Here is a 15,212-nt window from a genome sequence, read left to right on the forward strand (position 1 = left end):
TGTCTTTCTCTGACTTAGAGTAATATTCTCTGGGTCCATCCATGCTGTTACAAATGGCAAGATCTCATTCTTCTTTATGGCTGAGTACTATTCTATTGTATATGTATACCACAACCTTTTTCTCCATCTATTTATTGATAGACACTTGGATTGCTTCCATATCTTGGCTACTGTAAATGTTGCAATAAACATAGCAGGGGTGTATGTATTTTTGAATTCATGTTTTCATTTTCTTTCTTTTTTTTTTTTTTTTTTTTTATGTTTTCATTTTCTTTGGGTAATAGCCAGTAGTGGAATTACTGAATCACATGGTAATTCTAATTTTTTGAGGAACTTCCATATGGTTTTTCACAGTGGCTGCACTAACTTACATTCCCACCAACAGTGTACAAGGATTCCTTTTTCTCCTCATCCTCACCAATATTATTTCTTGTGTTACTGATTCTAGCCATTTTGACAGGTCTAAGGTGGTATCTTATTGTGGTTCTGATTTGCATTTCCCTGATGGTGAGGGATGCTTACATCTTAGCCATCTGCAGGTCTTCTTTGGAAAAATGTCTATTTGGGTCCTCTGTACATTTTTAAATAAGGTTGTTTTTGTGTTCGTGTGTGTTGAAGCTTTTTAAATATATTTTGAATATTAACCCTTATCAGATATAATTGCAGATGTTTTCTCCTGTTCAGTATGTTGCCTTTTTTGCTGATGTTTCCTTTTCTTGCAAAAGCTTTTTATTTGATGTGGTTTCAGTAGTTGATTTTTGTTCACTTCCACTGCCAGAGATGTACCTAGAAAAATATTGCTAAGGTACACGTCAAAGATTACTACTTATGTTTTCTTTTATGAATTTATGGTTTCAGGTCTCACATTTAGGTCTTCAACCCAATTTAAGTTTATTTTTGTGTGTGGTGTAAGAAAATGGTCTGGTTTCATTCTTTTGCATATAGCTGTCCAGTTTCTCCAGCATTGTTTATTTTGAAGAAACAGTCTTTTCCCCATTGTATATTCTTGCCTCCTTTGTCACAGATTGACCGAATAAAAATGGGTTTATTTTAGGGCTCTCTATTCTGTTCCATTGCCCAATGTGTCTATTTTTGGGCCAGTACCTTATTGCTTCCATTACAATAGCTTTGCATGTAATACATTTTAATATCTGGGGCTTAAAGAACAGAGAACAAAGCTGGAGGTATCACACTCTCAAGATTGCTTTGGCTATTTCAGGGAGGTTTTTGTTGTTGTTCCAAACAAATTTTAGGGCTATTTTAATTCTATGAAAAATACTATTAGTATTTTGATAGAGATTGCACTGAATCCACAGGTTGGTTTGGGTAGCAGGGACATTTTAAGAATTTTCTTTCAGTCCATCAGCATGGTGTATGTCCTTCCATTTGTTAGTGTCATCTTCACTTTCAGTGTGTTTTATAGTTTTCAGAGTACAGGTTTTATACTCCTTAAGTTTATTCCTAGGTATTTTTTTTCCTTTTGGCTTAACTGTATATAAAATGGTTTTCTTTCTGCTTTGTTATTTACATATAGAAATGCAATGGATTTCTGTGCAGTTTTATATCCTGCAGCTCTACTTAAGTCATTAATTCAAATAGTTTTTTGGTGTAGTCTTTAGAGTTTTTCCCTATGTATCATGTCATCTGCAAATGATGAGTTTTACTTATCCTTTACCAATTTGGATGCCTTTTTTTTTCTTGTCAGATTACTGGGAGTAGGGCTTTCCAGGACTCCATTGAATAAAAGTGGTGAGAGTAGATATCCTTGTCTTGTTTCTGATCTTCAAGAAAGAGCTCTCAGTTTTCACCACTGAATATGGTATTATTCATGTCGTTTATATTAATATGATGTTATTCATATTTGAAACTGGGCTTTTTCATATATGGCCTTTATTAAATTGAGATATGTTCCCTTCAACAATTTCTGGTTGAGGAACAAACTTTTCACTTTTTTTTTTTAATTTTTATTTATTTATGATAGTCACACAGAGAGAGAGAGAGAGGCAGAGACATAGGAGACTAAATACTATACTAAATATATACTCCCACTTTGTTGGGAGTATTCATGAGTGGATGTTGAGTTTTGCCAATTTTTTTTTTTTGCATCCACTGAAATGATTTTTATCTTTCATTAATGTGGTATATTACACTGACTGATTTGCAAATACTGAACCATCCTTGCATTCCCAGAATAAATCTCACTTGATCGTGGTGAATGATCCTCTTAGTGTGTTATTGAATATGGTTTGCTAGTATTTTGAAGATTTTTGCATCTATATTCATCTTCAAAGATACCTCTAGTATCTTCATGTGGTTTTGGTAATAGGGTAATGCTGGCCTCACAGAATGTATTTGGAAGCTCTTCTTCCTCTTTTTTTTTTTTTTTTTTTTTGGTAACAGTTTGAGGAGAATAGGATTTGATAGAATTCACCTATAAATCTATCTGATCCTGAACTTTTGAGTTTTTGGATTATCAATTCATCATCACCACTAGTATTTTGTCTGTTCAGATTTTTCTATTTCTTCCTGATTCAGTTTTAGAAGATTCTGTTTCTAAGAATTTACACATTTCTTCTTGGTTGTCTAAATTGTTGGCATAGAATTTTCTCATAATCCTTTGTATTTCTGTGGTGTCAGCTGTTACTTCTTTTCTGATTTTACTTATATCCCTTTTTTATACTCAAGGAGTCTAAAGGAGTTTCAATTTATCTTTTCTAAGAACCAGCTCTTGGTTTCATTGATCTTTTCTATTTTTTTAGTGTCCATTTCACTTATTTCTGTTCTGATTTGTATTTCTTTCCTCCTATTAACTTTGGGCTTTGTTCTCCTTTCTCTAGTCCTTTTAGATATAAGGCTGTTTGGAATTTTTCTTGTTTCTTAAGTAGGCTTGTATCACTAAGTTTCCCTCCTAGGAATTGCTTTTTCATTCTGTCTCCCAAATCTGGACCATTGGGTTTTCATTTTCACTTGCTTCCACAGACAAAAAAACTCCTCTTTACTGTGAATTCTTTTTTCCCCCCCATGAGTTTTTAAGACCCTTAAAGCAGAGCTTTGGAAACTTTTTAGTCCCTTATTTCCCATAATGAAATCTCAGGAACATCTTAACATGTACAAACTCAAGGGTCATGTTCAACTAGTATGGATGGTGCCAGGTTTTTGAATAGAGCCTATCTCCCCACTCAATTTCTATTGTTATGGTTTTATTTTATTTTATTTTTTAATTTATTTTTATTTATTTATTTTTATTTATGATAGAGAGAGGCAGAGACATAGGCAGAGGGAGAAGCAGGCTCCATGCACCGGGAGCCCAATGTGGGATTCGATCCCGGGTCTCCAGGATCGTGCCCTGGGCCAAAGGCAGGCGCCAAACTGCTGCGCCACCCAGGGATCCCGTTATGGTTTTATTTTAAAGAGACAGAACCTTCTGAATAATCTACACTACTAGGCACATATCCAAATAACAGCCTAGAATTTCATCAAGGCTATGAACAGGTTTTCATTTCTACCTAGTATTTTTTTCTTGGTCTGGACTGAAGTTCATAAAGAGTACTATATATATTTTTTTTTTAAATTTTTTTTTTATTTATTTATGATAGTCACACAGAGAGAGAGAGAGAGGCAGAGGCAGAGACAAAGGCAGAGGGAGAAGCAGGCTCCATGCACCGGGAGCCCGACGTGGGAATCGATCCCGGGTCTCCAGGATCGCGCCCTGGGCCAAAGGCAGGCGCCAAACCGCTGCGCCACCCAGGGATCCCCTATATTTTGTTTTTATAAGTTTCTCTTTAAAAGTATATTTTACTACTGCACTTTAGAGTCTCAGTTTGCTAAGGTTTACTTCAAATCTCTTATTAAAGAATTTAAAGCTAGGATTTTCCCTTTAGAGACTAGCTTTGCTAGCATCCTAGTTTTGAGTTCACCTAAAACCTACCAGGAAGACAATTTTAAATTTCCAACAGTTAAATTTCTCTTGAACATCTTTTTGTTGAATTTTGGTAGGAATGCCATCCTGTATGGTGTTTACTTTTGAGGAGTGAAGATTTTTATTTGTTAACTTTTTAAAATCTTCCTCAGAGCCCTTGAAAAAACATGCGCTGTGGTAGGTGATTTGTGATCTTAAAGACTATACAACCTAGCTTATTAACCATGCCATTTGATTCCCCAACAGCCTTTCTCCTCCTTTGGTTATATGGCCTGTCAAGTACTGAGTAACAGATAAGGCACTCAACTAGGTGAATCCCATAGGTTTTTACAACCGTGCACTTATCCTCAGTTCTACACATGCAAATGGAGGCATTGTGATGGTAAATACCTTGTTCAGGGTAAAAAGCCAGTAAGGGGTACAGGTCATTTTATGAATTTAATGGTCACAAAACAGCTATATCAGAGCCACCACACTGCAGTGCCCTGAAATTCTTTCGTGCTTCTGAGAAACATCTACTACACTTTAAGGCACAAAACAAAAATCACAGCTCTAACATCATTTTAGAAGAATACAAAAAACTGCTTTATCTAATACTTTATTCTCACATTTTTGTCTGTTACCCATTTGTCATCTCTGCTAGCTCTTTAAAAGGTCATTATATCTAGTTCTTTGCTTTCCATACTTGTCCTTGTTTTAGGGATGCAAACACCCTACATCATTATGTGGTTTTTTAATATCTGTTTCAGGTTTTTAATAGGATAGTTTAGTCTATTCAAATTTGTTTTCAGGGGCAGCCCCGGTGGCATAGCGGTTTAGCGCTGCCTGCAGCCCGGGCTGTGATCCTGGAGACCTGGGATGGAGTCCCACATCGGGCTCCCTGCATGGAGCCTGCTTCTCCCTCTGCCTGTGTCTCTGCCTCTCTCTCTCTCTCTGAATAAATAAATAAATAAATCTTTAAAAACAAAGCAAAACAAATTTGTTTTCATCTTATTCTCACCATGTTATGTTCTCCAGCTATACCAGAGCTATATCATCATTGTAGCAATCCCTTGCCTCCCCCCTCCATCTCTTGTGGCACTGGCAATGCTCTCTTTGTTCTTTTCCCATTCCCTTTTAACTAGCAGGTTAGAAGTAAAAAAAAAAAAAAAAATTATTTCTGTACTATTAGTCTTCCTCTATCCCCTTGTATGTAAGAGTTCTGGCATTCTATTAACCCTAAAAATCTATTAAGTTTTGTTAGAATCACCTGGAATTTAAAGTTTAGGAAGGCAATTCTGTCTTCTTTACCCTTCAGGATTCTGTAGATTTTTCTCCATCTCTCAGCATTTAATGTTGGAGATGAGGAAGGATAACCATTTTTTTTCCCCCTCTTGGAACTATCTGATCTGAATTCTCTCTCCCATTCTGATGGCTTATTTTTCTCTTTAGGATTCAGAAATTCCTAGATTTGGGTTTAAATATTTCTGTCTCATCCTTAAGGTTCTCTTTCACTCTGGGAAAATTCTATTTCTCTGATTTCTGGATCTCATTTTTTTATACAGCTCATTCTCTAGATTATTGTAAACACTGAACTTTCCAGAGCAATTCTCCAAGTTTCAGTTTTTCCATGATTTCCATTTCCTTGTCATCCTGAGATAAATTTCAGTTTGGTTCCCTAAATCATTAACTTGGATCTTGAATAGCATCAGCTCTAAACATACAGTTTTAAAAGCACATTTTTTTTTAAAGCATAGCTTTTCTAAGAACACTTTTCCAAATGCTCTCTCATCCATAGTGCTTGTTTGTGACCTTTCTCAATTTTTTCAAGGGCACTAATGAGAATTAAGAATTCTTTCCAGTTCCTTGAATTAACTATTTCACTGAGGGTATTGCATTCTGTAAGCCCAGCTGGGCTCTTCCCTTAAGGCTATTAAAAGTTATCCATTTTCTATCGACTTTTAGACATCTATTCTTATTTGTTAACAAAGGCTTATTAGATGGGTAGCTGCCAGGGACTCTTCCAGGGGCTAATCCCCCTAGCAGGTACACCCACATGGGCCAATGGCCGGCAGAACCCTACGGGTTACTTTTGGCCTGAGTGTTAAGAGCAGGCACACACAGGTTGATGGCCAAACATCCCTCAGAGTGTGTGGGTGGGGACAGATGTGGGCTGGAGATACCCCCTCATGGAGACAGTAGAGAGTGAGGTGGGGGCAGATGGTGAGGTGGGCATTTATTTCTTCCTTCGGTGCTTGCTGTGACAGGGCTGCTTTACCTTTCCTTTCTTTGGCACTAAATCCTCAGCAGACCCCTCAACCTAGTCGAGCAACCTTTCCCAGCCACTTGCTGTGCCCAAGGACCCACTAGCCTTGGAATCAAAGGTCTCTGGTTATTTAGCTGCTGCCTCACAGTCTGGAATTGTTCCAAGGCTCTGCTGGGAAATTGCTCCTAGAGAGCTCCTTTTTTGGTTTTTGTTGGGCTGGAGCTGATGAACTATTCATTGTTTTTCTGATAGTCCAGTCCACCTTCTTCAGACACATCTACAGTTTGGTTCCACTGAAGTAACACTTCCCTGCATCCCAGCAGTTACAGTTACCCCTCTCCTCTTAACTTAATATCGTAACCAAAATGGCACTTGGGGGAAGATGAAATCAATTTGTGGATTCTCTCCCATCATTATCCTGAATTGAATGCTTCTAGAAATAAAGTAGTTATTCAACAGCAATCCTAAATCTCTTTCAAACAGGCTAAGGAGCTACTGTTAGCACTTCTTTGCCAGGAATCTCTACTAACACAGTACAGAAATCTACAGCATAAACTTAGTTTAAAAGGAAAAAGAGTAGGGTGGAGGGAAAAGCATTTTATTCTAAATGGTAAAAATTCTCAATCAGGTCAGATCTGAAATACTTTATGTAAATAAGCAACAGATAGTAACCTGTAGATACCCAAACCCATTGCTATACCAAAACACATTCTTACCTTTGATAGTGGAATGAGAAAATCCAGTTTGTATGAAAGGATCACTCTGGTAAGCAGCACCACAAACACCACATATGCAGAATTCTCAAAGTCTGTTAACTGAACCTAGACAAGCAGGAGCCCAAAGAAGTTAAGGACCAATCACACAACATGGTCTTCCCCAATAGGTCCCCTCCTTGGATCATGCCATTTCCAGGTCAGTTCCTACTTTGCCATGTGGGGCTCAGAAGCCCTCTGTCAATTCTCAGAAATCAATCCTTAGCTTTTGGATTTGCTTTTATCACACATATATGTGATCTGTATTTAAAGAGCCTCTGAGAAGAGCATTAAAAGGGTAATGGGCAGATGACAGGCATGCTGGAATCATTTCCTGCTGATGTGCATCTTACCTCCATGGGTCGGAATTCTACTCTCCATCCAATATCAGAGTTTGGAGGAGGGGGCTTAAATCTCATCGTCTGCCAATTTGTGGACTGGATATTCTAGAGTAAAAAAGCAGAAAAATCAACTTTCCACACATCTAGGAAAACAGTAAGATTGTTTGATAGTTACTAAGGGAAGGTTATTCACTGTTGATACCAAATACTTTTGAGTTTACAAATGCAAAAAGGTATAATTTAAGATTTCCTTGGTGTGTGACCTGCTGGGAAAACAAACAAGCATTTAACAAAAGTTGGGTGATATGCTGGCAGCACAGCAATAATTGAGGCTTTTTTTTTTTTTTTAAATGCAGCATGTTTGAATTTTTCACCTTTACGCATGCAAGAGAAAATACTGAAAAAATGCAGAATCAGAGACAGAACTAATTAGAATCATAAAAATAAAAGTACTTTACATCAATTTAAAATTTCTTAATTCTTTATTGCATCAGACAATGAAAGGCACAGGAGAGTTCTCCTATCACTAACTGCTCACAGGTACACTAACATCTTGGTTAATGAAGTGAAATGCATTTCAAACAGAGGAGATACCTCGAAATGGTCAGATTCATTGGCATCATCCAAGTGTATTTTCTCTTCAAACAAAGTCAGTGGGTCTCTAATGAAGAGGTGAGCAACATGCTGGGCCAGGAGACGATCAATGCCTGTTGAGAGGTTACACCAGATTCACGTCAAAGCTGCAGGCTTCACTTATGTCCAGTAAGAAAACAGGACAGCTCCACAAGTTTGAAGACAGGGCATCTAGAAACTTAGGAAATGGCTGGTTTGTTCAGTGTCCATGTGTCACCCAGGGTTTTATCCTACAGACCCTGAGGAAGTGCCAGGGGTTTAATTTGCTATTCACACAATGCCTGGCAGGACACTGGTGTAGACCTAGAGACAGACTTCCAAAGTAAGTTCCTTTGCTAAAAGTCAAGATCTCCCAACTACCTGGAATTTGAAACTTTAGAAGAAGCACTCTCATATAAAAGAGACCTCACACTAAAAGTAGAAACAAGACCAGAAGTCAGCAGAAAGTTCTAAAGAGTGCTGGAGAACTACAGACATACAATCAAATTTAGAGAAAAGGAGTGGCTGCTCACCTTCCTGCAGCAGTTGTTCGTAGATTTCTTTATCTATTGTCAAGTCGATGTCATTGTATTTCTCACCACACTCAGATAAGTAACTGTCTATCGAATCATAGCGAGATTTACTGATCCTATAGTTATTGTTCTTCAGTGGCTAAAATTGAAAAAAATACAAATGAATGCCATATAAAAATGCTCTGGAAATAAGATAATGCCCCAACTACCTCTATTAAATGCTTATTTTTTTATGTAATAATTATATATAAATGTCCACCCTTAAGATCCAGAAAAGTTAATTGGGAAAACTTAAAAAAAAAAAAAAAGGAACTAATTTAAGTAGCTGTTCTCTGATAGGATTTAGATTTGTTTCATTTTATTTTTTTACAAAAAAGCAAATTGCCTTCATTCTTACTAGGCTAGGTACATAAATGCCAAGGTTGAAAACAAAATCCACGTACAACAAAGTCATTAAAATAATTTCTCCTTTTAAGTTTAATTCTTCTTAGGCCACATGTCCAACAATTTATGAACACTCACATGAAGACCAGAGCAGTGGTAGTACAGCCCCTGCTGAGAACATCAGAGGCACTTGAAGGGGCTCATTTAAAAATCCTGTCCAGGTCCCAGTTCTGGAGGTACTTGTTTATTAGATCTAAAATGGGCCTTGGTGTCTACATTTAAATGTTTCCACAGGTTGTTTTGATGCACACTCCAGGTTGGAGAGATACATCAATGTATGAATGGTACAGTCACCATTCAACATGCAAACAAGAGGCACTACCTATCCTTATTAGGCAAAGCTAACCCTTACATGGGGCAAAATAATCTTTGACAACAGATTCTGCAGCAGAAAGCATCATATACAAAGCACTCACGTAGTGACAAAAAGCCTTTTGGTAACAACAACCCATAGGCACTTCCTTCCAAAATATTGGGGGAGGGGGGGGAAGCACCACTAAGTTTTAGAAAATGATGAAAAAGATTTCAACAAGATAAAAACTCCTCACCCAAACCAAATCATTTTCCCCATATTCACCCAAAAACAAACACCATGACACCAAAGATAGGTTTATAACTTGTGAATTTCCTACCACATGTGACTTAACTCACTCCAGATAAAAATTTAAGAAAGACTTCAACATTGTAAGTAGTTACAATAACCCCATTTAACTCGATTTAAAAAAAGGGTATTAAGGAAAATCACTCCCACCTCCAGTCCTCTCTCCTCCCGAGTTCTATCATCTACAGATGCAGAAATCACTCCCCAGCGACAATCAATGTCTGACACATAGCCTCGGTAAAAAGGAGACGCAGCGCTCAAAGCCATCTAAAAACAAACAAGAGTCAGCACCTGCAGATTCAGTGTCACTTACATGCTGAGAAAAGTACCTTGCAGTTATCTCTGGTCTAGAATCTGTTTGGGCAAGCCCTATAGTTCTACTCCTCTGACTGTGCCTGCTTTTTCATAATGAAAGACACAGAAGGGACTCAAGTCCCTGGATGGGATTCATTTAAATCATCCCCTCTGTCACGTGAGAATGGGAAGGATGGAAGAAGGTCTGCTCTGCTCAAACTTGACACGTTAACATGCAAGTCTCTTACTAGCAACAGTAAACTTCTACAGCTTTAAGTCTTAGTCCATTACACCTCTAAATACGTACTACTTATGTTCATTTCTGAATAAAGTCTTAATTGGACTTAAATAGCACATAGCAAATGTGGTGCAAGCACTCTCTACTAAGAGGTCTTTAAAATAAGAGGTCATTTCTACTTACAACAATTGGACAGATAGTGGCCAACTGATCATAAAGGGATCTGGCCTCAGATATGCTGCAGGCTTGGAACGTTACCTGTTTAAGAACAACAAGTGATTAATGACAAATCATCAACGTCCTCCCCTAGGAGCAAAGTCTAAGGAGGAGGATGGCTGGGGAGGAGAGAGGGCATGGTGGTGTGCAATGGTCACTCCACGGCTAACGCTTAACACAGGAATTTTGTTGAAAAGTTGCCTTGGGCAAATTTTGTCAAAAAATGGCATTGGATCGTGTTCACAACTAACGTAAACAACCATTTCCTAAGTTAAATACAACTGAAATATCAGGAAAGGCAAGGAAGGCACTAAGTAAATAGTTCAGCAAGGCATCATCTCTTCTGCTGGCTCATTTCCCTCCACAGCATCCCATGCTCTTCAGTTAGTTCAAGAGGGAAACAAATTTTGGTTCAGAAGGATAGAGATACTTATGATGGGTTCCAAAGTTCACTGGTAGCCAAGTATAAGGAATAGCTTGGGACAGGGTGAGACTGGAGGAAGGTATAACAGTTAAAATACTGCAGATGAGAAGGATGTAACACAGGAGGGCTGTGGGAGGAGGTAAACTAAAGTCAAAGCAGCAGCCACTGGGGGTGACTAGGGTATAGAGAACGAAGGTGTGACTTAGGGTTTGGCTTGGGTGTTCCTAGGGACGTGCAGTGAGTAGGGGCACCAGGACACGATGAGTGTACAAAGGAAAGGAGCAGATAAAGCAGCCCTTTGAGTGGCTGGGTCTCCAGGGCTGAAGTTCAGAAGGAAAAGTCTGAGATAGGAAAGTATTTAGGGAGTAGGCTCAGACAACATTCTGAAGATGGGCAGGATCACCCGGGAAGCCTGCACAAGAAGGTAAGTAGAACATTGTAGAGTTAGATCAAATCATTCTTTACTACAGATGTTCTAAAAACAATTACCCAAAAGAAACCAAAAAAGTGCTTCCTGCCTTGGGGTGGGGCAATGGAAGGGACTAGGAACACAAATCCTGGCTGTGTTAGCATATTGTATTAACCACAAACAGGGAACAGTTTTCATGTCCTCTGTTACTCAATAATGACATTTTGAACTTAGTGTTGGTGCAGGAAATAACTTAAGGGCTTAATCCCTGAAAGAGTAGCTGAGCTAACGTTTAGTATTATAATCTCAACCTGTTATTTCCCATAGCTTTAGCCAGGCCTCAAGTTTCCTTTTTTAAACAGAGAACTTCTGTTGGGAGACTCACCATCTACCTGCAGAATTATATTCATGTCAGTGTGGTAACTACAAACTATTTAGACAACTTGCTATAATTTCTGTTGCTGATTCAATGCTATATTTTAATTGAAATGTACTGGCAATTAACTAGCCATTACAAATTAATTCAACAGAGAGAAACTGTATCCTATACTTTAAGGAATAAGAACACCAAAGGTTAAGATAAGAGATTAACATTCTTCACCAAAACAAGGCAGTTTCTGCAAAGAGGTGGGAACTCAGAAATCCGCTTGTGCAAGGGTAAGGATAAAATGGAAAGAGGAAAGAGGGTGGGGGGAGGGGAGAGCATTAAGCCAAGTACTTACACACTTCTCTGCTGGGACACCGCCCCCCCGCCCCCGCCCCCCAACCTAAAATGTAAGCTTCAGGAGGGCAGTGATCCATCTTGCTACGCTCTATTCCAAATGTGGAGAGTATCTGACACTGCCTTAGTGTTTAATAAATATTTATCAAATAATTAGCATATCTTGGAGAGAGGGAGCTAAAGAAGAGAACATAGGGGCAAAGATAAGTTTTATAAAATGGTGGTGAGATACTTGAAAAACAGTGATTCTACAGGCCAAAATCAGACAGATTAAGAATATCTCAATGTTCCCCAAGTGTTTTGACTGCTGAATTCTTTTGAACATGCACCTCTTAGAGTCTTTTTTTTTTAAATACTCTTAAGCATTTTAGCCTGTGTGTTGTTTTTAAATAGATACAATGTTAAGTGTTTTCTCTTTTTAATTTTTTTGATTGGCTTCCCGTAGATAGCCTAAGATATACAATTCACAGGCAAATCCTGGAAAAAAGTATGCTTATGAAAATTCACACCTGGAATTCCATAGTTAACAACAGTGAAGTAACTTAGTTATTTTAAATATATTTAGTAACTGGCTTCAGTGTTCTAGAGCTAATATATCTCCAAATAGGACAGGACTGTTGTTAATGGCTGGCAGTGTGGGGGGTGGGGAGTTTCTATACCTTAAAGTATGAATATATAAATTCTGGTGTCCTTTTAGGGTATATCTCATAAGAGAAACTGCGTTGCTAGGACACAGGGGGGGGAGAAAAAGGAAGTATGAAAAATAGATGTTAGAAATCTAAATGTCTAATCTAAAATTTACCTAGAATCCAGTTTGAAGCCACCTGATTTTCTTGGAGAAAACCTATCACAAGGTAACAAACTTACTAAATGATTCCTAAAAAAACGCCCCAAGAGTCAAGATTTGAGTGGAGTTATGTCACTTCTTGTTTTGTACAGTTAAGTTTTCCATTAACTTAAATTACTTTAAAACTTTTTCTGCTTCACTTTTACAAGCAGTTTCTAGTTCTCCACTTGAGAGACACAGGGTGTTTTTGTGGTGATGTGTAGAATTCATCTCATTTCCCACACGCTTTACATGATCTGTGTGGATTTTTTTTTTTTTTAAAGATTTATTCATGAGAGACAGACAGAGACAGGCAGGCAGAGACACAGGCAGAGGGAAAAGCAGGCTCCCTCCAGGAGTCTGATGTGGGAACCAATCCTGGAATCACACCCTCAGTCAAAGGCAGACGCTTAACCATTGAGCCACCCAGACGTCCCTGTGTGGATCATTTTTTAGGTGGAATGTTCAAATTAGGGTCTTGGACGTGCTACTGAGAAAAAACAACTTAATTCTAAACCTATGACAAAGCTTAAATTTGGATGAAAAACTGTATCTACAGGTAATAATTTTTAACTACCCACCGTTAGAACACATTTATTTGTACAGTGTTTCAAGGGAAAGACTATCCCCCTTCAGAATGAAGTAACTGTGCTGTCCCTGGCAAGGTACCCTAGTTTAATATTAAACCAAGAAAAGGCAATCAGTACTCCCATTGCACTGATACAATTTTAAAGCCATGCACTGTAAGTTCTAGAGCTTGATGGTTCTTTTTAGAAAGATTTCTAATTAAGATAGGGAAGCAGATATGCAGGTAAAAGTCACTTTATGAAATGTGATCATTTGTAAGAAAACTTACTGGCCTGTTTGGAAGACGCACATTTTATACTGCCTATGTAAGTCAGGAAAACTAGAAAAAAAATTATGGTTATGTAAACACATTTTAGCATGGAAAAATCTGACCCTGGCATTCAATTTTCACTTTTATAGTTGTAAAAATAAGCACATCAGAGCTTTACGCCCAAGAAGGCATGTATCTAATGCTGTAGCTGTCTGGGGTGATGGAAATGCTGAGTTTTTTGGCCTCTGGGTTGGAGAGCAGGTAGTTGGGAGGTCCAGGGACTCACGTGGGGGGCCAAGCTTCACACCACTCCAGGCCTCTAAAGGACACCATTTCTAATCTTCTGAAGTAATCAGAAGTGGATACAATCTCCTTGGTCAATAACAAGTGGCCTCTCTTTTAATCTGAAATTTTCAATTTATACTTTATGCAACTTGTACTCTTTTTTTTTTTTGCAACTTGTACTCCTGTTCTCACATGACTTTAAGCAAATGAAAGGTTAAAACAAGCACTTCTGTTGAAACAACAACAGAAACAAAGTACGTATTGGCTTAGAGTCAGACCTAGACGGGAACTTAGTATAAACCTTCCAGTTAACTAAGGAGAAAATCAAGACAAAAAGAATTGAGGGGAGCTACCCAAATCCCAGAGGGGGGACAGCTGCAGCCTGAGCGCTTTACCCACTGCTGCCAGGTGGGTCCTGTGCCCACCCACCCAGATCCTAAGTGAGCTTGGGCACAATCCCTGCCTGGGACACCAGCCATCTGGTTAGATCCACAGAAAGTTTTAAGCAAGGAAAAGAGAAAGGCTGTACTACCTTCTGTGTGAGACTTAGCCGGGACAAGGCAAATATGAGCTGCTGAACATTTCTTTTCATACCACTAGATGGCCTTGCCTGAATATGAAAACTTAAAAGTCCAAACAATCCTTTCCTTGGATCACAAAGTCACTAGAGCACACCCAGAGTTCACTTTCAGAAACAGATCTGAATGTTACATGTTCTAGGCCTGTCCATCACTAGAAAGAACAGAGACAGATCATGGAATATCTCACACTGTAAGTGAATTAGTGACCATTTATCTTTGTACTGAACTGGAGATTCTGTGAATTTTCTATCAAGAGATAGTTACCAATGAATTTACTAAAATCACCAGTTTTCAGAAAGGCACACTTTGCTTTCATTTCAACCTGATTACAATGTGATTGTAAAAAAATGCATGTTTATTTGAAAAGTAGCAAGTAGAAATGGATGAGGGTACTCTGCCTCTGTGTGTGATTGAAACAATACCTGAAGACAGCAATTGCCCATCCCAAATCCCATGGCATCCATGTAAATATGATCAGGCTTAGAAGCCTTGGCTGCCTCCTCATCCTCAGGAAACGTTTCTATAAACGGAGACGGTGTATTCTTGTCCTTAAATACTGTAGGATTAAATTAAAAAAAAAAAAAAAAAGACAAGGGTAAGATTTAAGGATTAAACAACAATTCCCCAGGTGCCTCTCCCACTCTACCACCTTGCTGTGGACTTACTTGGTACATTGATGACAACTTTTTCTCCTCTCCTATGTCGGATATTTCTTGTTAGGGTACTGAAACAGACAATCAAACGTCATAAATCAGTCATTTAAGAATTGCCATGTAAAAGAATTTGATCATATACAAGTAAATAGAATGAAATCCTACCTCAAACTAATTCTCTGAGGCAATCCTACAGAGTATTTATGTGGATCAAGATATTCTGAGGCAATTTTCTGTGAGAAGGCTTTGCATTTTTACCACTTCCTCTGCTGCTTGCTTC

General features: G+C 38.3%; 1 protein-coding gene across 1 annotated transcript in view; it reads right to left on the reverse strand.

The window, feature by feature from the left end:
* The window catches only part of GCLC (glutamate-cysteine ligase catalytic subunit), a 48,283-nt gene that overhangs the window by 4,174 nt on the left and 28,897 nt on the right, over positions 1-15,212 (reverse strand). The window contains exons 5-12 of the mRNA XM_025419047.3: positions 14,945-15,003; positions 14,702-14,835; positions 10,163-10,237; positions 9,598-9,714; positions 8,403-8,541; positions 7,852-7,964; positions 7,270-7,362; positions 6,881-6,985 (exon numbers count right to left, since the gene is read on the reverse strand). Coding sequence (XP_025274832.1) covers positions 6,881-6,985; positions 7,270-7,362; positions 7,852-7,964; positions 8,403-8,541; positions 9,598-9,714; positions 10,163-10,237; positions 14,702-14,835; positions 14,945-15,003 — 835 coding nt within the window. The remainder of the gene's footprint in view (positions 1-6,880; positions 6,986-7,269; positions 7,363-7,851; positions 7,965-8,402; positions 8,542-9,597; positions 9,715-10,162; positions 10,238-14,701; positions 14,836-14,944; positions 15,004-15,212) is intronic.

The sequence above is a fragment of the Canis lupus genome, chromosome 12 (genome assembly GCF_003254725.2).
Source record: "Canis lupus dingo isolate Sandy chromosome 12, ASM325472v2, whole genome shotgun sequence".
Classification (NCBI taxonomy): Eukaryota; Metazoa; Chordata; class Mammalia; order Carnivora; family Canidae; genus Canis; species Canis lupus.